The sequence below is a fragment of the Rhinopithecus roxellana genome, chromosome 14 (assembly GCF_007565055.1).
Source record: "Rhinopithecus roxellana isolate Shanxi Qingling chromosome 14, ASM756505v1, whole genome shotgun sequence".
Taxonomy (NCBI): Eukaryota; Metazoa; Chordata; class Mammalia; order Primates; family Cercopithecidae; genus Rhinopithecus; species Rhinopithecus roxellana.
This window is the reverse complement of record NC_044562.1, coordinates 102,186,268-102,211,160: the sequence shown is the minus strand read 5'-3', so window position 1 is coordinate 102,211,160 and position 24,893 is coordinate 102,186,268. Positions and strand designations below refer to the sequence as shown.

At 34.6% G+C, this 24,893-nt stretch overlaps 1 protein-coding gene across 2 annotated transcripts in view; it reads right to left on the bottom strand.

The window, feature by feature from the left end:
- The window catches only part of KCNH7 (potassium voltage-gated channel subfamily H member 7), a 466,858-nt gene that overhangs the window by 122,383 nt on the left and 319,582 nt on the right, over positions 1-24,893 (bottom strand). The window contains exons 4-6 of one of the 2 annotated variants that reach the window (XM_010361847.2): positions 23,018-23,446; positions 18,285-18,305; positions 10,103-10,317 (exon numbers count right to left, since the gene is read on the bottom strand). In XM_010361847.2, coding sequence (XP_010360149.2) covers positions 10,103-10,317; positions 18,285-18,305; positions 23,018-23,446 — 665 coding nt within the window. The remainder of the gene's footprint in view (positions 1-10,102; positions 10,318-18,284; positions 18,306-23,017; positions 23,447-24,893) is intronic. The other variant, XM_010361848.2, reaches the window with a different exon arrangement.

Genomic DNA, 24,893 nt, shown 5'->3' with positions numbered 1-24,893 from the left:
TTTTTCCATAAATTGAGCATTGAAATAAAAGCACAACAAGGTTTTCTTAAGGTCTTGATCTGTTCTTTAACAAAGATTTGTAAAGGGTTATAAAAGGTTTACAAGAATCTCACTCATGGTCAAACTGGTTAAGATGAGATAAAATTATGTTTAAGGTTTCATTTAAAAATTGGGATTGATATTAATAGTAGACTAATGCAAGTGTAAAATTTGGCTTTCTCTCTCTTGAACAAGATTTTCATGTAATAGTAAAGGACAATGAAATGTTTTTGGCCTTTCCTAAAATTTTTGAGTCATCATTTTAGCTAAATAAATAACTTACGGTAATCTGGAATTCTATTTCATAATATCAAGTGGTTTAAACTTTTACCCTGTTTGTTAGGCTTCACAAAATCAAACTTCAGTTTCAAGGTTGTCTTTCCTGACCCCTAACTTTTAGATGCTAGAGAGGGCCCCTGGAGCATCCAAAAGAGAGGTAAACAGGATTATTTGACATTTTTAGTTATTTCCAAAGTGATGTTTAATCTTCTTTAGGTTATATTTCAGTGAACAACAAGCGTATTTGTTCCAAAATTGTGTGGGATATCTAAAATTATAATGTCTGAGTATATGCTATCAATCATAATAAAGGCTATTATGTTAACCTATCATAAACTACAGAAATACCCAAATTTCTTTGTCAATCATATTTTTGACTGTAACTATCCTAGATATTTTGTCATTCACAGACAATTGTCTTGCTTGATCCTTTCTAAAAAATGGTTAAGATGGGATAGAATTATGTTTAAGGTTTCATTTAAAAATTGGGGTTGATATTAATATTAAAACCAATTTAAAAGCCTATGTGAAATATAACAATTCTTGTTGTACTTTATGCAGAAAATCAAGTCAAGTATAAGACTTAAGTTTATTTTACAAAGAACTCAATCCTATCATGATTTATTTTGACAAAAATGAGGACTGGAGAGAGAAAAATTATGTTTCAAAACTTATCATATACTTGTGATTCAATTCTAATCTCATCAGTTGCTTTCAAGTTTTTGCCAACATTTTAGACTAATTCTGTTTATTCCTGTTGAACCAACCAGTGATATCCAGTTGCAGCTCAGAAGAAACAAAAGGGATGGGTAATGTAAAAATATGGATCAATATTTTAATTCTGGGCAATTATTCTACAAATCCTACCCAGGTATAGTAATAAATAGGGTGCCCATAACCTGGAGGTTTTTTTGTTTGGGAAAATAAGACCAAGGGAGTCAACCAAAGTCAAGTCCCATGCACCCAAATCTTAGCAGGGTTAACTGTAGCCACCAGTTATCTGGACATGTCTGCAATCTTGGGATTGGGGAGCTGTCCTTACCCTCTTGTTTCATTTTGATAAACGTCTTCTGATAACACAAATTGCTTCTTCTCACTAAAAGGCCATTAAACTTCAAATGGCAATGCAAATGAAGCCATGCATGGATGTGTCATTCTTCCACGGACCCTTAAACAGACCTCAGGAGGAGTCCTAACTGCCACTTTCCCAAAACAGAACTCCCTGTCAGCAGGAAGCAGTTTAGAATGGTGATTGTCTACTTTCCCCAACAGCCGTTGGGGGTCTCCACTCCTGAAGAAGGGAATGAAAGGAGTTAGCTTTCTTTAGGCAGACAGTAAGGGAAGTGTCCCCAGAGAACCTCTGACCAGCCCCACAAGTGCTTACACCAGATGTTTTGTGCAGATAAGAGAACTTACACAGGGCGCTTGCTTAAGCATGCCTGCAGTGGACTAAGGGCCTGCATGTACACTGTGGGGATGGGGGAAGTCACCTGGAATTCACGCCTTATACAAATATGGAACGCAGCCCTGTCAGCTTAGATATATAGAAGCCTTTGTATTCAACTAAAAAGGGGGGAAACCGGGAACCTGCTTTCAGAACCCCTCTCTCTTTGCTGAGAGCTTTCCTTTTGCTTAAAAAATTCTACTCCACTCATTCTTTGAGTATCTGTGTGCCTACTTCTTCCTGGTCATGAGACAAGAACCCAGACTAACTGAGCTAAGAAGCAAAAAATCCTGCATCAGTATTGTGAATTTTGTTTTTAGTAATTTCAAGAGTGAAGAATCAATGAGTCTTTATACAAATAATTGTTGAAAATTTGCCTTTTTGGGGCCGGGGGTGGTGGCTCAAGCCTGTAATCCCAGCACTTTGGGAGGCCAAGATGGGCGGATCACGAGGTCAGGAGATCGAGACCATCCTGGCTAACACGGTGAAACCCTGTCTCTACTAAAAAAAAAAAAAAAAAAAAAAAACAAAACAAAACAAAAAAAACTAGCCGGGCAAGGTGGCGGGTGCCTGTAGTCCCAGCTACTCGGGAGGCTGAGGCAGGAGAATGGTGTAAACCCGGGAGGCGGAGCTTGTAGTGAGCTGAGATCCGGCCACTGCACTCCAGCCTGGGTGACAGAGCGAGACTCCATCTCAAAAAAAAAAAAAAAAAAAAAAAAAAAATTTGCCGTTTTAAGTATAATTTTAAAACCATGAAATTATTATTGAAAAGTACTGCTATATATAAAATCACTTTTAGTTTGTTGTATCTGAAAGACTTTTCAAATCCTATCATTGAAGAAATTTAGGATTAAATTTATCCAATTTGAAGGAAACTACAGAACATGTTAAGATATTTTGTACTAATATCTACGGCCATACCACCCTGAATACATGTGATCTGATCTGATCTCAGAAATGCAACAAGGTTGGTCCTAGTTAGTACTTGGATGGGAGAAACTTTGTACTCTTAAGCCTGAGATGATAAATAATTTTAAACATTAGCTAATAAGATAAAGTCAATGTTATTTCTTCATTAAAATTTCTTCATTACAAATCAGCCTGCATTCCTAAAGAAGTACTAAATCATAAATACTTGTTTTGGATTTATGTCAAAAAATAAGTATAAATTGAGAGACACTGAGTCACAATGAAGAGATAATGAACCTGTTCATAAGGAACAAAGTTCAATATAAGTAAAAGGCCATAATCTTTCAGCTCTTCTTTAAGTCAGTAACATCAGGGTGGTTTTGCTTTTTCTGTAACTGTGCAGCATACGACCAACAAAAACCCCCATCCCACTATTCTAATCTGAAACCAGTATAAAGTAGATGGTATATAAATTAAACAAGAGACTGTACTGGAACCTCCATGGCAATGATAGCTTTGTAGGCTTTTTGAAGAGTTAACTAACCATTCAGATTAGGACATTTGGTGTCACAGTCAAATGTTACAAGTATGTCCAACTGCCACTGTAACTCCTGAGGAGATTTAGGGGACAAATGGGGAAACAGAACAGAATCATAAAGAGGATATATTTTAGAGAATGAGAACTTCGCTTTTGGAATCAAATTACCTCAGTTTGAAGACTCCGTCCATCATGTACTACGTCACCTAAGCAAGTTGCTTCCTCTCTCTAAGCTTAATTTCTCCTCTATGAAATGCAGATGATAATAATAGCATGATCTCACAGTGCTATCATATAGATTAAAATTGATAATCCACTAAACCATTTACAACTGAGCCTGGCACATATTAAATGCTCAATCAATGTCAGAAATCATTAAAGTTACCATAATTCTATTTTCATGCCAATAATATACTTACATGAATCCTGCATATTGGGAATGTATTATGGCTCTACAGTTTTACATAGACTTAAAGATTATATGGCCTTTTTAATATTCAGAAATTTCTTTCTTGTGACCTAAGTTATTTTGTGATTAAATCTGAACTAATTTTCTTGAGTACTTTCCTTGGTAAAGTTACAGGAAAATTATACTTGTGGACTAATAGTAAATTTTTTCTCATCTTCTGTTCCGCAGATCAATACCTTCTGGCTCATTAAGGTCCCTTCATACATCTTATTTCCTGATTATCTCAAAATAGGTTTCCACTGAATTCACCAGACATTCCTCTTAAGTAATAAAGGGCAACTTACAGAACTATTTGGTCATAGTTCGACCAATACTAAATTTAAAAGAAATGTAAACTATCGTTACTTTCATAATATGGCCTTGTAGCATTATTAAATTAGCATGTTTAAATGCTATATACTGTTATTTAGTGTTTCTCCAAGTAATTTATAATGTCTTGAGTATCTGTACTAGGTTTTATTACCCACTGCCCAATGTGGACTCTGTGTGTGTGTGTGGGGAGGGTGAGGGTGTGCACCTGTGTGTGGTTAATGCTGTTAATTTGAATTCTATTTTCATCTCTTCTATGGGCCACTGCTGTTTGATTCTCCTGCTTTACAGGCTTGCTTCTCCCACTGTATTTTTCTGGTGTGACTGTCAGTCAAGGGTCTATACTTTTTCCTTCACAAGGATGAACACAGGGTCCAAGATGGTCAATAAGAGTCTTCTTTCTCTGGGAATAATATGGACACTGGAAGAAAGAAGGTCCTTCTCCCCAAATTACTAACTGTGAGCATCAGGTGAGACAGGAGAGTCTGAGGAACTTTCTGCTATTAGGTGGGGATTGCAGTCAACACAGAAGCAAGGGAGAGAATGTTACCAGTTACACAAAAATGTATATAGCCGACCCCAAAGCAGATCTTTCTCTGTACCTTTCAGTAATATGGACCAATAAACTACCCTTCTTCCTTTCATTTTTTGCTTAAAGTGGTTTGAGTTGGATTTCTGTTACTTACATTCTATCACAGTATTGACTGATACAGTGGCCAGTAAAGATTTGAAATCCATGGTACCATCTTCTTAAACTATTCAGATACACTTATACTTATCCAGGGAGAGTGGTCTAATACAAAACTTGTCAAAGCTGAACATGGTAACAAAATAATACATTTCATCCTAAAAACTGGCACAACATTTGAACTCAACTAGCCTCAGGAATAACAAAATCATAGAAGAGTGTAAAGGTGTGGTTCACTTTTATTTAAAAGGGGGCAAATATAGCCAATAATTTGATCTTCAATTGAGAAGTGCAATTGCTTGGTAAAAGGAGACCTTACCTTTGTTCTCCACCCAACTTTTCTTACAATTCATTGTTTACTCTCCACCACTCCATTGGAATTTGGTAGAAATGGCCAGCCAAGGGCTTGCCTCCCTGAGATGTACACTACTGCACATAAACCTTTACTGGCTGGACTGTAGTGAAGGAAAAAAAAAAAACACATATCTTCTGAGAATTATTTTCTCTTTTCTCCAAATACATAAAGAAGGTCAGATGAAATATGGCATAATGAAATATGATATGATGCATTCCAGAATACCAATAAGGCCAAAAGAGGTCTATGGATCCATAATAACAGCAAGAACTGGAGCCTTGCCTAACAAAAGATTTCAGAAGGAAGGCCTTTTCTTTGGAGATTTTTGACTGCAGACTTACTCTTGCTTAGTTCCACCCAATACCCTCAGTGGTTCATTTTTGAATCTTTTAAAATGCTACTATGTGTCATGTAATTATATCAGGCACTGGTCATACAAATACCTCATGCTGCATTCATTCTTTGGTACATAGAGATTCCCACATGTGTTTCACTCCAGATTTTTATTCCTTATTTTGGAAACTTCTCACCTTCAAAACACACTTAGGAGTTTATATTCCCCAAACATTATCCCAAACTCCCAATGTAGGTAAGGTTTCCTCTCTCAACACCATCTGCACACACTATGTTTACCCACAGAAAAATACTTTACATTGTACTGTAATGCCAATGAACTGTACTTGTCTGCCTCCTTCAAGACTCAAAGGCAGAGGTTTGCCTTTTAACTCTGAATTCCCAGCATCTAGCACTGTGTGTGTTTAAACATTATATATGGATACACATTATACATTATATATAATATATAGACATACATTATATGTTTTATACAATACATATAATATATAATATGTATATTATGTACACACATACTATGTTATATATGTATTATATACAGCACATATAATACATAACATGTATATTATATACACACATAATATATATAATATATACACATAATATATATTATACATACACATAATATGTAATACATAATATATAATATATATCATATGTTATATATAATACATATCAATAAATGCTTTTGAATGAATAAACAAATACATGAATGACCAACGAGTGAATGAATGAATGACCACATAGTTCCTACGGTGAAGAAGGTGACTCTAGCTGAGGAGGCAAATAACTAATTGTATAATTCTAATTTAACGTGTAATAGAGATAGGATCCAAGTGGTGAGACAGAGCAACAGGAGCAACGATTATTCTTTTCATCTATGCCTTTTTATCGTGATGACTGCTCTATTGTTTGTGCACTGTAGAGTGTTTACAATTTATTGTTGAATAATCTATAAGCAAAATCTTGACTTCTTATGAAGAAAGAAATACCATACCAATCTATTATGTGAATAAAATAAGAAAGAACATTTGATTAAGAAAATACTATTGGCTGCCTAGAGCAAACATGTTGAAAATTTCCTGACAAACAGAATCTCCATGCAGGCCTAAAATAAAACAAAAAGACAGTAAAGTCTTTTGGTTATTACCAAGTTGTTTTTGGTGAGGAGAGGACAACTGATGCTAAAAGTAGTGAATATGGAAATTTCAAAGATAGCTTCAATTAGGAAAGTTCACAAACACAAAATGAAGTATGTAATCCTATAAATGAGTTATTGAGGAGCTCTGCTTTCAAGTGCTTAAATAAAATTTCCAGAGGCTATGCGTGCAGGAGGAATTTCTTGATATGTGATCTCTACATTGTTTGGTTTGACACGTGGACAATTGGAAGGTTTGTCACTAAGAGCTAAAGGGGGCCCCTACAAAGAAGATAAAGCATTCCTACTGATGCCTTTTTCCCCCAGTTTCTTTCTGGTCTCAGCCTTTATTCAATCCCTTATTTCTAGCAAGGACCATAGCAACTTAAGTGTTTTACTTGACTCCAGAATTTCCTTCCATTCATTGTATTTTTTACACTGTAAAAAAAAGAGAACTTTTATAAAATATGATCAAATTTTGATCTTCCAGCAGTTTGAAAAAACCTTTTGCCTGTATCATACCTCTCCAATTGGGGTACTTTGGAGAGTGGGACGGGGGCACTCCACAATTTGTGGGAAGCATAAGAAGCTTTAGGAAAACTCTGAGGCCTTTCTGTGGGCTTCAGATTCACTTAGTGGCAAGTAGTCATCTCAGTCCCTTTGGGCTGCTAAAATAAAATACTCATCAACTGGGTAGCTTACAAACAAGAGAACTGTATTGTCCACATTTACGGAGGCTGTGAAGTCCAAGATCAAGTTGCCAGCCCATTTAGTTCCTGGTGAGGGCCTGCTTCCTTTTTCATAAATAATCTCCATCTTTTCATTGTAACCTCACAGTGCAGAAGGGGGCCAAAGAGCTTTCTGCGGCCTCTTTTATAAGGACACTAATCCCATTTATGAGAGCTCCACACTCATGACCTATTCTCATAGGTCCCACCTCCAAATGCCATCATGCTGGTGATTATGTTTCAACATAGAAATTTTGGTGGGGACACAAACATTGGGTCTATAGCAATATTTTAAAACATTTAAAAATGTTAAAACAAATATTGTTATATTACAAAGCTAAATGTGAAAGTCACAGGGCTTTTAAAGATAAAGTGTGAGACCAAAAAAATGCAAAGCTTCTGATGGAAACTGTTGCATTTTACTCAGACCCCCATGGCACTTAGGTGAAAAGGTAGAAAAGTGTTATTTTGAAGGTAAATTGTCCAGACTAGCCTCTCACCAGCTCAGAAAACCACTTGTTCTAAAGAGTCATATGGACATGAATGCCTTCATAACTTTGTTCTTGTGGTTTTTTTCTACCTGGAATCCTTATCCCTTCCCTTGGCTAACTCTTCCATTCATTTATGCACTCATTTATTCAGCAAACATTTGATGAATTCCATTCTGCCAGATGTTCTACTAGGCCCTCGTGATGTAGGGATAAAGAGATCCTGCAGAGATGGTGAGGAGAGTTGGGGGATCATAGAAGAATATTAATAAACATAATAATGGCCTGACATTGCTTGTTACGTACTTAGTACTAGGATGGACACTTTCCACATTTCTATTTAATTCTTACATCAACTCTGAGAAGTAAGTTTTCCCAGTCCTGAAATTTGCCTTAATGACACACAATAAATGCTACTTGCATTCGTGGCCTACAATAAATGGCTGAAATAAAACACAATCTAGTTTGACTCTGATTTATGCTCTTAAAATTTACTGACTACACAGTTTGATGTGATCGTCTAGATCTGGCTTAAATGTTTAATCCTATCTCTTTTTCTTCCCTGTAAATTCTTCCCTTACAGTACAATAACTTACTCCCTAATATTCTTTATTACCCTGTATTTCATTATTGATATTTATATATATGTTTCCTGTGCCACTATCTGAGAAAGCTCCCAGAGCAGGTGCTTCTCAGATCTCTGTGTGTGTCACGTACTCCTGGCACAGTGGATCTGCTGAACATGGCAGCATAGGATGGCCTCTGTGGTGGACCAAGCACATGAAAGTCTTGCTGAGATCACACATGGCTGCGCACAGGCCTTAAGATGTGTTTTGTTCAGCCTAAAAAAAGAGTTCAAAGCATTTTTTAGTTTGTCAACTTTAAGAAATAAAGAGGTTATCTTAAATTCTGCATTTCCAGCTTCCCTTTTAAAATGGAAAGATTTGCAAGCATTCATTAATTGGTCAAGCATTTCTGCCTAACCACAGTTAGCGAGAGCTGCATATCAGCTGTCTGCTTTAGAGGGGGCCTGCACCCCACAGTTCGCCACAGTCCCCACTGCCATGCTGTGCTTCTTTGAATTTTATTTCCTCATGCACTTGCAGGGCCCTGACCCTAATATTTCCAACTTTTCTTCTGTATCCTCTTAAGTCTCTTGACTCCTATATATTCATATAATGGTAGGAATCTATAAATAATAAAACTTTTAAAGTAAAAACAATTGAAAGGAAAATACAAAGCTATCAAAATGATGTCAATACAATGTGCATAACAGTAAACTGTTCATTTACCCATTTTACTAAATATAAGTTAAGAAAAGTGAAATACTTAGAACAGAAAGCCTCATTACTACATAAATATTAAAATATATAGGAAAGATGCTCTCAAGAATGGCAAGTAAAATTTCACCTCTCAAATAAATATAGACTGCACAGGTCTATTTATAACTTGCTCACGGTCTTTTCATAGCTATTTCAGCTCACACGTAAGAGATTATCTGGAAACAGTACTATAGTGTGGTTTGTAGTGATTACAATTATAGAAAAACTTCATCAATTCGAAAACTTCAATGCTTGGGATAGAGAATGGGGGCAAGCTTGGCTTTATATTATAGAGAGTTTATGCAAAGATTTGCTAAGCAAATATACTGAGTAAATTGTTCGTAAAAGAACCGCTTGCTTCACAAATTTTAGAGTCATGAATTCCCAACAATGTAAGTGCATTGTAAGCAAAAGCTAGGTACTGCTTAGTTGTTATGTTGATATAATAAGTAGAAATCATTTCTATCTACTCTCTGAAGCAGTACGCCTGCTAGCTTTTTACCCTAGTTCAAGTTGCAGTATTTATTTGAAAACAATAAGATATTGTTCCAATAAAATGTGTTGTTTCACTGACTTTTCATCATCTGAGACAGCTCTTTTCCCCAAGTTAACTGAACTACATCCGACTCTATTTAGTAAAGTGCGAAAAGGATACCATAGTTCAGAGCAAACCCTAATTAGTCCCCTAAAGCTTCAATAGAAACATCCATTATATTAAAAAACCACGTTTTAATAATGTGAGAGTTGGCAGCCAAACAATAAGTGTCCAAACACGATGAATAGCAGGTTAACCACCTCTACGAAAGTAGGAGCTACCATGCCATGTTAGCCTATTTTTGCTTAGTCTTGTAATATATAAAATCCTAATATACAGCTTTATGAATCTGTTATATTAGAGAGCTGCCCAACATCTTAAGATAAATAGGAGTACAGATAAATGTCTTACCTCTACTGATAGTCATTTATAAGGAAAAGAATATATTTTAAGGTGCAGAAACAAACCTCTAAAACAGTTGAAATTGATAAGAACATTGTGTCCTACCTGGGTCACTTTCTCTGTCACATTGTGTGTTCGATCTTTAACCTTGGGTGCAATAATGGTTTTGTCTGAAGAAGGAGGAGATGAATTCTTTTTCTCAGTTTTGACCTCTGAAAAATTCAGAGTGAGTTGTGGAATCTTGTTAATGGTGCTGTATTTGTTGAGGTTTGAATCTGATGTGGATCCCAGGAGGCTTGACTTGATATGATTAAAAGGCCCTAAAAAATAAAAAAGGAAAGTATTTGAAAGAGTAATATAAGAAGATATAGAAGAGACAGTTCTGAATACCCTGCTAATGATTCTTGACCAATATGATCCTGATTTGACCGTGACTAAATGCAGCTAGCTTATACCTGGACACAGGGATTGGGTCACCTTGGGCCACATGGAATGGTATGTGGGTATCTGAGAATAAGACTGGGTTCTAGGTGTGCACCCAGAGAGCAAATGGCAGATTTAGCTCTTAATTAATTTCTTTCATTAAAAGCTACAATAAAAGAAAAAACTACACTCTCTGTTATTGGTCAAATTCTACCTTTAAAGTTTCTTATAAATTTCATTTTGTAATTTGAGGATTATTTAAGAAGGACTTACCTATGGTTAAAGTCATATTGGCCATGAAATTTCCAAATAGATTGTTTGCCCTGCTCTAATTTATGTTACTTCCCTCTGTGTCACTGAGGAGTGACAAGCCATCTAGGCTCTTCATATGTTTCCACTACCTATATGAGATGCTCCATAGAACTTCTAAAATAGTTAAACCCAGATGAAGGAAGTACAGATAAAGCTTCAGAGGGTGAAGGGCCATTTTTGTGTGAATGTGTGTACTCTAATGAAAACTCCAGGATCATATGTGGGATTTTTAGATCCTTTTTTTTCTTTCACTTATGTTTAGTCTTGACCACTTTCTGAGAAAAAAAAGGTGCTATAAAAACCACACAAGCAGAATGCTCTGGCAAACATAACTTACAATAGAAGTGCCACAGCTAGGTAATAGGGCATGTCTGGGGTTGATAGTACCTAGTCACTTCTCGAAATCTTTCCTACAAAGATAACTTGGCACGGTGGCAAGACTCCTGGTTTCCTTGTTGAGGGAGTCGATTGACCAGCTATATCTTCCTTTGGGATGAATCTGTTGTCTGTTGCTTATAGAGAATCAGGAAATTCTCTGAGAAGTATCTTGTGTAATGAGCAATATTACACACACTGTTATTCAGCTCTTAAAAATTAACAACAGGGAGAATTTTATAAAAATCGTGAGCTCCCTATTTTTGTGCCCCGGGAAGTGGTTAAAACATACAAATTGCATCAATAAACTTGTTAGGCAGCATAGTTGCCTTCTGTTATTTCTTTATCTGTTCAAAATGAAGTGAACCCATTTTCGGGATCAAAATGTACTTTAAGCATCAAGCAAGGTATAAACACTTTAGAATTAGACTTAAAGATTTTGCATTTGGGACAACAATCAATCAACTCGGATCAGATATAATACTAAGAACTCAATGCTCATCATTTTGTTCATAGTCACTATGGGGGAAAATCACACATACTTGTTCATAAAAGTTTACACTTGTTTATTATAAAAGTGTGAAGTAATCTTAATAAATTTTCATGTATTTAACAAATACTGTGTTTCTTGAGTTGCATTTCTGTTGACTCCCTGATTCTTATCTGTGACAATGACCAAGTCCATCTAGAAGAAAAATGTCATGAGCTCTCCAGGAATTTATTGCCTCGTATGTTCTCATTTGCATATAGAACCTAACTCTCTTTTCTATTTATACAAAGATAGAAATAAGAGTAAATAGTGGCAACAAATTCATCTAGCCTTCAGCTAGTTCTCTGACAGAAACTCCATTCTTCAGGTCTTTTTGGAAGTCTCCAGCCCACATCACTAATTTATTTTATTGTAATGCACACCAGGATAATGTTTTCCTTTGTGTAGCATTCTGTAGTTGAGTTCTAGGTTTTATATCTTAATATTTATGATTTGTAAATTATGCTAGGATTTCAGGTTTCTTAGATACTGTCTTTTCCCCAACTCCAATGTCATATTTTCACTCCTTAGTTTTTTTAACTAACAAGGATACTATTAACAGATTATAGATAACAGAGCTCAAATATATAGTTAAATTGTATTCAAAACCCTTAAGCTCATCTTTCCACTCTCTTTCTGTGTCATCCTTCTCTATGCTGCATTTCTGTAGCAAACCGTCCACAGAGTTGTTTAAAATTTGGCTAAATTCACGGATCATCGATGTCATCACAGATTCGACAATGTTAATAAAGACACTGTTGATCTACTTTAATTGCCCTTGTGACCAGTTCCAATAAACTCCACTGAACTGGCTACACTTATATAAGCAGGTGATTTCAACTATGGTAGTATTTCACTCTAGGGGAGATTTGTGGCAGCATTTTTTGTCGTCACAATTATGAAAGAATTTCAATGTCACAATTCTTCTTGCCTTAAAGAATTACCTTACCTGCCTCAAGGGCATTCATGCAGGTGAAAAGCCTGTTTATTCATGAATTGAGCCTTAAAACTAACTGTTTCACATATAAACACCGCAATGTACTTTTTACATGATTTTCATATAAATTGAAATTTCCAGAGCTACAATTTCCATGTAGAGGTAAGAATATATATTGTTTTATTCAGAACTTTGTCAGAAATCGCTCACCATTTTGGAAAATTATGCCACTTAGAGCTACACTCCTTGTGGCACTTGAGTGGCCAATAGAAAATTTCAGAGTTTAGATTAAAATCTGTGTTTGGATCTGTCATTTGCAAATATGTAAGATAAGAGACTTGAGTGTTCTTTATCATTGTTGCAACCAAATATTGTTAAATTTTCAGAGAATTACCAAAATCACACTAATAAAAGTTCCTACAAAAATATTTTATATAAATATCCTCCTATATATTTAAAATGATATGATACTATGAAAAGGAACCTATGTCTTAAAAATGAAGCACTTGTAATTATTTATTTGTCTTTGGGTTGCCTGTTGGTTTTCAGTCTCATTCTCAAAACTCCCTGGAGATCTGCCACAACTTCTCTATAATGTCTAAATTGCCATTTCATTTTCCATTCCATCTTCGGTTTCTCCTTACATAACAAAGCATGTTTGCAGGGTCTTTTTTTATGTATTGGAGGATGAATATATGTCCTGATATCTCGTGGGATTTCTTTCTTCTGTGTAATTCACTACTATTGCATTATATCACAGAAAGCATCATTTTGACACTACCATTAAAAGCAAGAGCTAGCTCCTTTATGAGACTACCATACTTCCTTATTTTCCCTTCAGTTTGTATTGATATATCAATCATAATTAAATTTTAGTTACTTCCCATTTTAAAAATTCATGTATAAATAAGTCTGATATAATTCTTGACTCCAGTGGTGGTTTTGATTATGCTGCCCATCCATACTCCTGCTGACCATTTTATCTGGTACCTGTATGGAATATTTTCTCATGTACTTAATGCTTTTAAAACCAAATTTTCTTCATGTCTAATTATTGCATTATGTTTTCTAGTGCAGTTATATTTGAACACTAACATTTTGAAATAAATATTTTATTGCAAAGTGCTTTTCTTTTATTTCTCCTGTGTATTACAGTTAGGGAATCATGTTGATATTTTAGAAATAGGTTAAATTACCTCCGAGTTCAATTTCAGGATAGCAAAATGAGTATAACGAAGTATTTATTGAGACAAGGAGACATTGGATCTGATATGATTGAGAAACTGGTTGATAAAATGTCATACTCAAATTTAGCCTCAGAATTTGCAACTTCATTGCATTCACTATTTTAGCTTCTCTTATTTGCAGGTGGAAAAACCCTCTAAACTCTTACTCTATTCTAGGTTTTTTTTTTTTTTTTTTTTTTTTTGGCTCTTAGTCTTAAAGAGTTAATCCACATTTTCTTTTAATCTATATTTTAATTAATTCAGTAAAACTTAAAATATTACTTAAAATAACTTGTGAAAGCTACTTAGATAAGGCATTTAAAATTTATTTCATGCTGTATAAAAAAGATAATTATGCTTCTTTCTACTGATTTTAAAGCAGATGTTTAAATGCAGAAGACTTCTAGAGTCTTCAAGATGATCAGTGTTGACTTAGGTTCCTCTAAGCCCATCAAAATGCAAATGAAAAAAATTTCAACGTTTTAACTAAGGTAGGTATTAACAATATCCTTATTTCACCAATTGTAAACGTAAGCGGACAGAATATGAGGCCAGAAAAGAATAAGAATAAAGAACCAGAATACAGGGTTTCCTACCTCCTAAGTCTATATTCAGAGAGGCCTTGGTTGAGGATTTAAAGGTGAAAGGCAGCCTCACTGAGAGTGATCATGAACAGATGGGATTTAGGATTCTAATGAAATAAAGGAGAATAACCTGAAAAACAAAGTAAATAAATTTAAAGGAAATGAATGGGCAGAAATAGAGGAAAATAAGAGATTCAATAGAAAGTCATGTAAAACTAAAAAGCATAGAGGAGTAATTGATGCTCTTCAGAGAAGCATTTGCAAGATGGATGACCAGGTTACATTTTTCAAAATATTAGGAGAAGGTGGAAAACATGTGACCAAGTAAACTAAACCAACAGCTGGAGAGTGCTTTAATATATTTCAAGTGTCTGATTAAACATAAAGTAGGCCAATTTCCAGCTGCAAAGAAATACCTACATTTAGACAAGAAGCTAGAGGCTAAAGCAACAACTGGGAAGAATTTTAGATTAAAGATATTTAAAATTTGTGTGATGAGGCTATTTAAATTTATCATGAGATATGAGATGCTAAAGGAGAATATATTTTTCTTTTAGATGGTGCTGGAAATACAGCTAAGGGCATCTGATAGATTAAAAGAAAATAATGCTACTTTAAAAAATCGTTTTGGAGGGAAAAATATGATAGGAAAGAAGGAAACCAAACAGAAAAAGGTTGTTTTTAAATCATCAGGTATTTGTACAATATATCTTAGGGCACTGAGTTTATTTAGCTAAAGTTTAATAAAACCCAAATTGCTGAAGTGACTTAACATGAGAGAAGATGCAAATGCAGTGTTTAATAATTAAACTTCGTAAACGAACACTTTCAATAAGTATAAGGCAACCAGTTTAGCACTTAGAAAGATGCATAAGAAGTAATCATCAAATTATTTTTCTTCATATTGTCTGTTCTAGTGCATGACATATCATTGCAGGAGTAAACTGTTATCTTTGAAAATCAATTTGCAAATCCTCATCAGATGACAAGATACTAGGTAATGGCCAATGCATCCTATGAGAAACAAGTTGTATTAGATTAATTTATTTCATTTATGAGCCATATAGGCTAGAGAGGAGGTAAAAGCTATAACAAACCTGTGAAGTCATAGGACAGATTCATACACAAATTGGCAATGGAACACACCAATGTCAGAGGGAAGCAGGGTTACTCGGGATAACAAGGAGGCAGAAGCATTAAAGGGGCAAAATTGTGTTATGACTTATTTACGAAATAGGGAAAGTGAGGTAGATTTTAACTGATGACTTGTAAAGCAAAATAGACAGAAAAGCCACCAAGTTTGAGGTAAAAATTAGTATATGAGTGATGGATGTAGGATTAGGTCCTCTCACTTATCAGAGAAGTTGTTAAATTATCATACATATATATAGCAGGATGTGCAATTTATTTGAAACAACTTTTCCACTCTTTGACAATGGTTTACACTTTTAAAAAGAACTTTGAAGTGTTAACTTAAGGAGTCAGAATGCTAAGAAAATTTATTAAAGGGAAATGAAAAAGATCCTAAGAACGAAGATTAAGTGGAAATTAGTTTTAGAAAAAAGACTGAGTATCAATTTGCTGTCCTTTTACTGTGATATTGCATCATGATTAGCAGTAGTTAGCTAGTATCTCTGTCTAGTAGAGATAGACGAAGGGGAAAAAATTCATATCAGAAAGAAGGATTTAGATTAGCTCTTTGTGTAACAGGCACTAACACAGACTTCCTGAGAAAGCTAAAGAATGGCATCCTCTGGAGATAAATGTACCACCTGTACAACGTATTTAGCCAACACCTCACCTGACATAAATAAACCAGATGATCTTAAAGACATTACCAACACATTCCTAAATTATTTATTTAATTCAGATAAATAACTTTTTTTGGTTGAATTAAATATTGAAATAATTAATTATAATTATGCATTTTGTACACAAAGTAGGGTAGAAACCTGCATTTTTTTAGACTTTTATTTATATGTGGTATAGAAGCAAAGCCAAACAAACTTAAAATGCACACTTAATGTATGGTCCTGTACCTAATTAACAAGGTTAACGGCTTTGTGAAAAATCTTAGAGGCAGACACTTAAACATTGTTAATAGTTTTCAAAACCAGAGCTTGAAAAAAGTAATGAAGGCTTTGGAGTGAAAATTTACATTAAATTTCGTTACGTTTGCAAATGCTTTCTCCAATATGGGGATAGAACTTCTTAAGTATTAACATGTGAAAACTTTCTACATGGTTTAGAGATTTGTAATGCAAAATTCTGACTTTGATGATTCTACCATATACTTTAAATTGTGATTGTAAAATTGATGTCAATCTGAAATCTATGTAATAAGTAAAGAATATCTGTATTCAAAGACTACTCCTATTAAAAATGAGAGAGTTGAGAAAAAAGGTTGGAGAGTAAATGCATTATTTTATGATACTAAAATAAAATAGCTGTACTTTGACATACATGTGAACTAGTAGTTTGAAAGTTAAACAAGTCCAATTCTCTATTTGTTGAGAAAAATTAGGTTCATTTATCACTACATTTAAAAATCACTAGAAAATTAATTAATGCCTACTAATTTACTGACAATTGTTAAATTCTGAAGCTAGTTGGCAAGAACTATCTGTATCTTGCTTCTTGAGGTTACCTTCTGAATTATGTCAATGCAAACCACCGCACACAGTTGACACTATTTTCTCCCTTTTGGAAATCACAGTGGACAGGCCAAAAAAAAAAAAAAAAAAAAAAAAAAGAATAATGATGTAGGTGAAATCCCATCCCACTATTTGGGTCAACCTGCATAGACCCTTTTTAAAGTGCTTACAAAATAAAATTCGGGTGGGTTTTGGGGGCATAATGCCATAATTTCCCTGATTTTCAAATTTCCCTAGGTTGCCGACCAAGCATTTTTGGTCCCTAGTCTATTAATTCATAACCATCACCGGTTCTGAATTATTTTAGGGAAGCAAGTGAGAAATCAATATACAAAATTGCACAGTGGTCAGTGTACCAGTGACATTTAAGAGAGAGTGATTAAAACAGTGAATTCTAAGTAATGACGGTTACTGGTGGAGACGTGTTCATGCAACACACATGCATAAAATAAGTCACGATCACCATTTGCACACCCACAGCAGCATGCATGGCCTATGTTGAAAGACCAGGCCCCATGGTTTTCAATTTGATGATAATATGGTTATTATATTTTGTGATCCTTGTAGCTACTATGATATAGTAGAAAACAGAAGTGAATTTCAAATTTTTAGCCCAATCCAGATTTATCCAGACTATTCCCAGTTAAACGTAACCCTCTGGGAGTTGTAGGTCATGCCAGTGATTTCAGGCTAATATAGAACACAATTAAAATGATTAAAATATAACAGAGAAAAACAGAAAATGACTATCATGCATATATAGTTTACTACTACAGTAAGCTGAAAACCATACCCCCTGCCATCCAGGAACGTGAAACTAGTTTTGAGGAAACAAAAGAGGAACAAGTGAAGTGATGCTGTCATGTAGCACTTTGCTTATTTTATTTAATCTTGCACTCAAAATTGTTGTTTTCCTGAAATAGGCTTTTGTGCCTCTGTCACATCAGAATATATTTAGCTTGAGGTTTGTGTTTTTCCAAATAATTTAAATATTTAGGAAGTATTCATTGTCAACCTAGGCTTATAATTCTTGCAGGCAAAAGGAGCTCATAATCATTTTGGTGACGCAGCAGAGAAATAACAATGTCTCTAGCAAAATCAAGCCATGATGTCTCCACCAGGCACCCCGAATAGCTAAGGGCAGCATGAAGATGTTGCATTGAACAGGGCATACAGCAGGCAAGTTAACATGCCGAGTAAAGGGGCACGTTGAGTATCAGATGGTGAAATTCGAGTTTGTACATTACCTTTGACATTGCGACCATTGTCTGGTTTGAGCACATAAGGATAAAAAAAGAGAAATATAAAAAGAAAACTAAAATTATATTATATACACTGAATCACCTGTATATAAACAATCAGAGAAATCAGAATATGATGGAAAATTTCTCTTTAATTGAAATTAACATTGTGTACTATTCCACCAAGTAACACGCATATACTAAAAATAGTATCTGTCATAATATACATTCTTATTTAAATATGTGAAGCATTTATCTCAATTTCAATGGATTCCAAAGTACAGATTTTATAATTATGACACTTTAGAAATAGACTTCCCCAACTGCTGCAGTTGTGACAAAACTTTCAACCTTGTCAACAGCCAATTTTAGTGTCTTCTCAACTATCACTGAGAATATACTCAAAGGAAGACTCCACATTTTGCATGTTAAGTAATTTTTTGCATATAATTTAACCTAGTATGTTAATAAGGAAAATGTTTCTAAAATAACAGCTTCTTCCCTCCCTCCCTTCTTCTCTCCCTCCCTCCCTCCCTCTCTCCCTCCCTTTCTTCCTTTCAGGACAAGGTCTGGCTATATCTCTCTGGATGGACTTGAACTCCTAGGCTCAAGAATCCTCGTGCCTCAGCCTCCTTAGTAGCTGGGACTACAACCACACCACTCTGCCTGGCTCCACTGTGCCTGGCTCCAACTTACATTATTAAACACAATTTTATTAACTGCCCTCCTCCAAATGTTCTTAATATATATTTTAAAAATAGCAAATATAACTCAAAGAGTCATTCTTAGACAAAAATAATTGTAAGACGTAAATGAAAGATTATTTTAAAAAATGTAAACATATTTATTAATGTCACAATGAATTCAGTGTAATTACTAGAATATTGAAAAATTTTATTTGTAATAAAATGAGCTCTTTTAAAATCTGAGTTGAATATTTCCAGATTTATTTTGAGATCAACAATCTAAATGTTGCATACTTGCCACTAACAAAATATGCATTACTAGCTATGAAACACACAAGCTTAAAATAAATGTCACTGTCGTATCAAAACCATTCAAATATATCCAAGATTTGAAAAATCTGTTCAGCATTTTGTTGATATCTATGCTAACACTGTGCCCATTTAAAATCTTGGAATATATCATAATAATTTCAAAGCTTACAACTGAAGTAATTCTAAGAGTGTGGTGTATTGAATTGCTCATAGACATTGCATTGGACAAAGATACACAAATAAAATTGTGGCCTTAGATGACAACTCCCTTTCCACTTGGAGAGAATCACAAAAAACAAATAGAGATAGTGGAAGAGATCTTGATTACCCAGAATGAATGTGTCTATCAGAAGCTGGGTCTAAAAACCATTAGTAAAGTAACAGCTGCTTGCAAGTAGTTATAAATTACAACTGTACTTATTAAACCTCAAAATTATATATAAAGATTTACCAATTCCGAGAAAACTAACAAAACATTACACTATATAGTTATTACAGCTTTGACCTTCCAAGGCAGAGTATGGCTTGTGCACTGGTCTTAGCTGAGATCTGCTTGTTATCCTTCCATGACAATGTAAGTACAGAAATTGGAGTAAATATTTAGAATTTTTTGTAGCAGTTTGGCACAGTAATTTCATGTCTGATTAATCTAATAATAAAACAATTGGGGTTTATATTTTGTGTCTATTTTTTACATTTCATTTTTATAATAGTACATTTTTATTGAATTCACAAATGTATTGGTCAGTGATGAATTAGAAAACAAAATTCTGGTCTTCATCAAAGATGGTTTGAAAAGTATGGTTCTAAGGTACTTGATAATGTGAATTAAATGAGAGGATAAAGTAAAATATTATTCATTAATGTATCTGCAAAATATTTAAAGTTCTGTGAAGATAGCCTGTACAGGAGAATGTTTTTATTTATTTGAATGAGGAGACAACAATCAGACTTTGGAATCTTGTGCATTATTTCACCTGTTAATCAGTTACATGAATTCATAAAACTAAAATCACGTCTAAAAGTTTTCCATCTTTCCTTATCAATGGCTCTATTTCTAAAATATACCAAATTATAAAGTGTTAGGAAATGTAGTTTCTTTTTTGCTAATCAGTGATTTTGTAGCTAAAATTGCTCTAAAGATGAAGGATAAAATACCCTTGGAATTTATCAATCTGTAGTCACATGTTGACTATAGCATAATCTGTAAGAAAGTAATACTTTTTTTGAAAACAGCTCACTTTGGGTGAGGGAGAAAAATCAAGGATGATCTAGCACCAAATGTTTACAGTACCTGTACTGAGAAATCCAAAAATATTAAATCATTCTTTCTCATAATTGTATCAGTAACTGTGCACTAAATGGAGATCATATAAATTAAAACAATGAAGTTAAATCAAGAAATCTAATCTAAACTACTTAGCACCACTGTCCAAACACCGGCTAAGTCAGTACAATGCACTGATTATGTATCAGTTTGATTTTCAAATGTATTGTTTTTGAATTTTACTATACTACTGTTATTATAGAAGTCAGGATCTCTCCAGGGAATCTCTGAAAGGTCAATTTCTGAAAAGTCAGTATGATTGCTAAAAGTGACTACACTAACTAAACTAGCTAAAACATATGCTGGCCATTTGAATTACCATATTGATTTATTAGTCATGTTTAGCCACAGGACTCACTGATCAAAGATCAAATTCTAGTGGTTTCATTTTGTCAGGAAATATTGAGTCTGCCATTACTGAATGGGATAAGGCCTTAGATGATTACCCAATCTGGGAATTGGTCTTGTATTTTCTTTTTTCCTTTTGACCCTCTTTGGCCCACAGATTAAAAGGATGTGCTAATTGCTCTTGTATCTTTTTCTGAGCTATTGGTTTATCTTTCTTTGAACTTTTTCCTGCCAACTCTTCCTTTCACCTCTCCTGCCTTCTCTGCTTCATGGTGTCCTTTAGATAAAGATCCTCTATATGATTTACTCTTAAGACTTCAGTTTAACTTCAGAGTATGATGGAGCAGATAACTCATTATTTTCTGATCTGCATGATTTTGAAACAGAACTCACAAGCACAGTCCTCTCAACATCACATGGTCTTCTCAATGTCACACCAATATTTATCAAGTATCTGCCATGAAGTAGACAATTGTGCTAGATACTAAGGGTGCAGAGCTCACTATGCCAGAGTGCCTGTCCTGGAGGAGCTCAGAACAACATAATTGTTTGTTTACATATCTGGCAAGAATGACAGACATATAATACACAATAAACATAAAATGCAATCTATGCTATACTATATGTAAATATTGGTTTGCAAACTTGAGTGTGAAATGATTTAATTCTTCTGGTTTGGGAAGGGGGAAATGGATCCCTTACGCTGAGTGGTAGTGTAAGGAGGGACAAAGTGGGGAAGAGTATTCCAGGCATAACAAAGTAATGAAGCAAGAAAACACATGTTACATTTTCGGGAAAAGGAAAATTATATCCGTGCAGGTGTAGAATAGAGTATGTAGTAGGGAAGGGAGTCTTGCTGGGGCTAGAAATGAGGCTGGAAAAATAAGTGTGATCAGCTGACAAAGTACTTAACACCTCACACTAAGAATTAATGTTTTAAAGACAAAACCAGCAGCAGCTTGGACAGCAGGTATCTCAAGAACCCAAATCTATGGGAATCTGAAAAGTGGGTCTACTGTACCCATGCCGGGAACTTTGATTCTCAGACTCCCTGGGGAAAGTCAAGAGATTCAACAGACTCCTCCTATGGCAAGGTTTCATGGAGGAGCAGGAGTGAGGAAGGAAAAATATTGCATGAATTTGATTGTAGACTATGGAGACAGGCAGTCCTGAGTTTGAAGCCAGGCTCTGACACTGACTAGCTCTGTAACCTTAGCCTAGTTATTTATGTTATTTATTTAACATATCTAAGCCTCTGTTTCCTCACTTATTAAATGGGGCTTAAAAATGATTCCTAATTTGGGTTTGTTATGAGAGTAAAATGAGACTTAATGTGTGTCAAGCACTTACATTGCCTCAGACATAGTAAGTACTTAACCAATGTCATCAATCACTGTGTTCATGATAAATTGTTTCTGTCATTGCTTTTTAAGTATTCTTAATTTCACTACTGGCTAATAAAAGAATGTGAACATAAAGAGGTCAGGGAGAAATAAATTCTGATTTGCTTTTCCAGTTGATTTTGGTTGAGATCAGGACTTTCAGGATTTTTTTTTCCCTTTACATTTTTCCCCTTCTTCCTACCTACCTTTCACCCCTGTCAGCTTACAGCTTTCTGATCACTCAGTACATCACGGTTCCTATGCTCCTCCCTTTGGAAAGAGTCGGTCAATGAACTAGCCCTCTGATGGCACAAATTCTTTCTTCCAGGGCATGATCATTTGCTAAATGCAGCAAAATTAATTATGCTTGAGATGATAGTGTTCATCACCTAAGCACATGTTATAATAAGCATTAATTAATTAACACTCCATGTGGTAGGCAGATAATGGTTATCATACTATTTCAGAAATACAGATAAAGAAGCCAGAAGAAACTAAATTACTCATTAGGGTTCAAAGAGGAAATCAGTAACAACTCTGAGTGTAGGACTCAGATTTTTAATAGCCTTTAATCACATTTCTTTCCCCAATGCATAGGGATTATTGTTGAAACTTAAAACGCTATGCAAATAATCATTTATTACCCGTGAATATATGTTTCCATTTAAAAAAAATCAAACATACCTTCGCTGGCATGTCGGTCTCTAAATATGTTCTTGGGATGGACACCGAATCCTTCTATATCATGAACTGAAGATGCTCTCCGTATACTACATAAACTTTCCCTTGATCTGGAATGGGACAGCTGGGAACTTGACTGCAGCATGTCAGGGTAGAGTCGGTCCCATTGTCTTTTGGGAGAGGAATGGTCAAGAGGTCCGGATATATTCACCAAGGGAGAACATTTGCTGGGCTGTATCAAAGCTTTTGTGTCATCTGCTTCAGAAGGGCTGCAGCTTTCTTTTGTAGGAGACTTAAAGTGCTTCATGGCTACCGAATCATCACTGTGTTTAGATGAATCGATGACTACCACATCGGGGTCTTCTTGTGGTAAGGACTGCTTTCTGTAAGTGAGAACTCGCAGACCAGGGAACTTGAACCCGAAAAATTTCCCTATAAATGGAGACAGGAGAGAGCATTATTATAAGGCAAATGATATATCTTGTAACGAAAACAAACATTGTTGACTCATTTAAACACCATGTAAAAATAATTATGAATCAATGGTTATAGCTGGAATAAGGGATATTGTAGAAAACTTCTCTGAGACCAATATGAAGTGTCATATAAGTAATAAGAAAACAGCAAATAATTTTATCATGTTTCTGATGATTAGATCCACACCGGTGACATAAAAGTATTTGGATGACAGGAGACTTTTAGTTTTAATAAAATAAAAACATGCATCCACTATACATCCACTTTTCTAGGGAAATTGAAGGATGAACAGAGTTTTAAGGAAATATGATCTAGGGCATCATAAGTCCAGGGATAGCACAGGAGTGAGTACAGCCTATGTACATGTGTGGGTGATGGAGGGCTAATGTGTTGGAGCAGGCAGGAAGGAAGTGAGGTGAGGTAAAGAATAGACCTTGTATATTTAGAAGATTTGTACTCAATAATATTGTGAGTCAAGTTTCGGTGGACAAAGTGGGGTTAACTGTGTATGAGAGGCTCATCATTCCATCTGGAATTCTTAAAGACTTTTGGTTTTAAAGAGCGATGCACTGTACTGGTAAAGATTTCTTTTTCCTGTTTTCTTTTATTTTTTTGGCTCCAAAATTGGATAATATGGCATATAATGTTATGTCTGTCTCAGAGTGGCTGATTCAGAAGGACAACTAAATATAAACTTTAAAGAGCAGATGTTAAAAATTAAAATATTAACTATAAATATAACATTAAAATATTAAACTTTAATTGTTAGGTATATAAACTCACTAGTAGTAAAAACTGCAAAGTAAAACAAGAGGATATTATTTTTCTAGTCTTCAATTTTGCAGTAAATGAAAGAAAGCATAACATCTAGTGTTGGCAAAGAATGCTGGGGAGCATTCTGACATTTTGGTGGTGGGATTGCAGATTACTACAAACTTTTTGGAAAGTCTTCAGACAATATCTAGTAAAATGAAAAAACATACACTTTTATTTGACTCAGTTATCCACATGTGGGATATTGCAAAGGCATAAAAATGAGAAACAATTGGATTATCCATTAGAAGGAGAATTACTGAATAAATTATGGCATTTTTATTATTTGGAATCCTATGATATTCTTTAAAAGGTTGCTCAAACATAATGTTAAGTAAAAAAAAAGCAAGTTTAAATTCCATGTGTTCATATAATTTTCATCAAAATAAAACAACAGCTTATATTTGTTCATATATTTGTATTGAAAGTTTCAAACTTTTAATGTTGACTAGCTCAGTGGGTGGGTTTGGAAGTAGGGAGGTATAGTGTATTGCATTCTTCTTTATATATCTTTTTTTATGTCAAGCATGCATTCGTTTATAAACTAAAAAAACTAATAAAGTAAAACTTTCACTCCTCAAATAACATA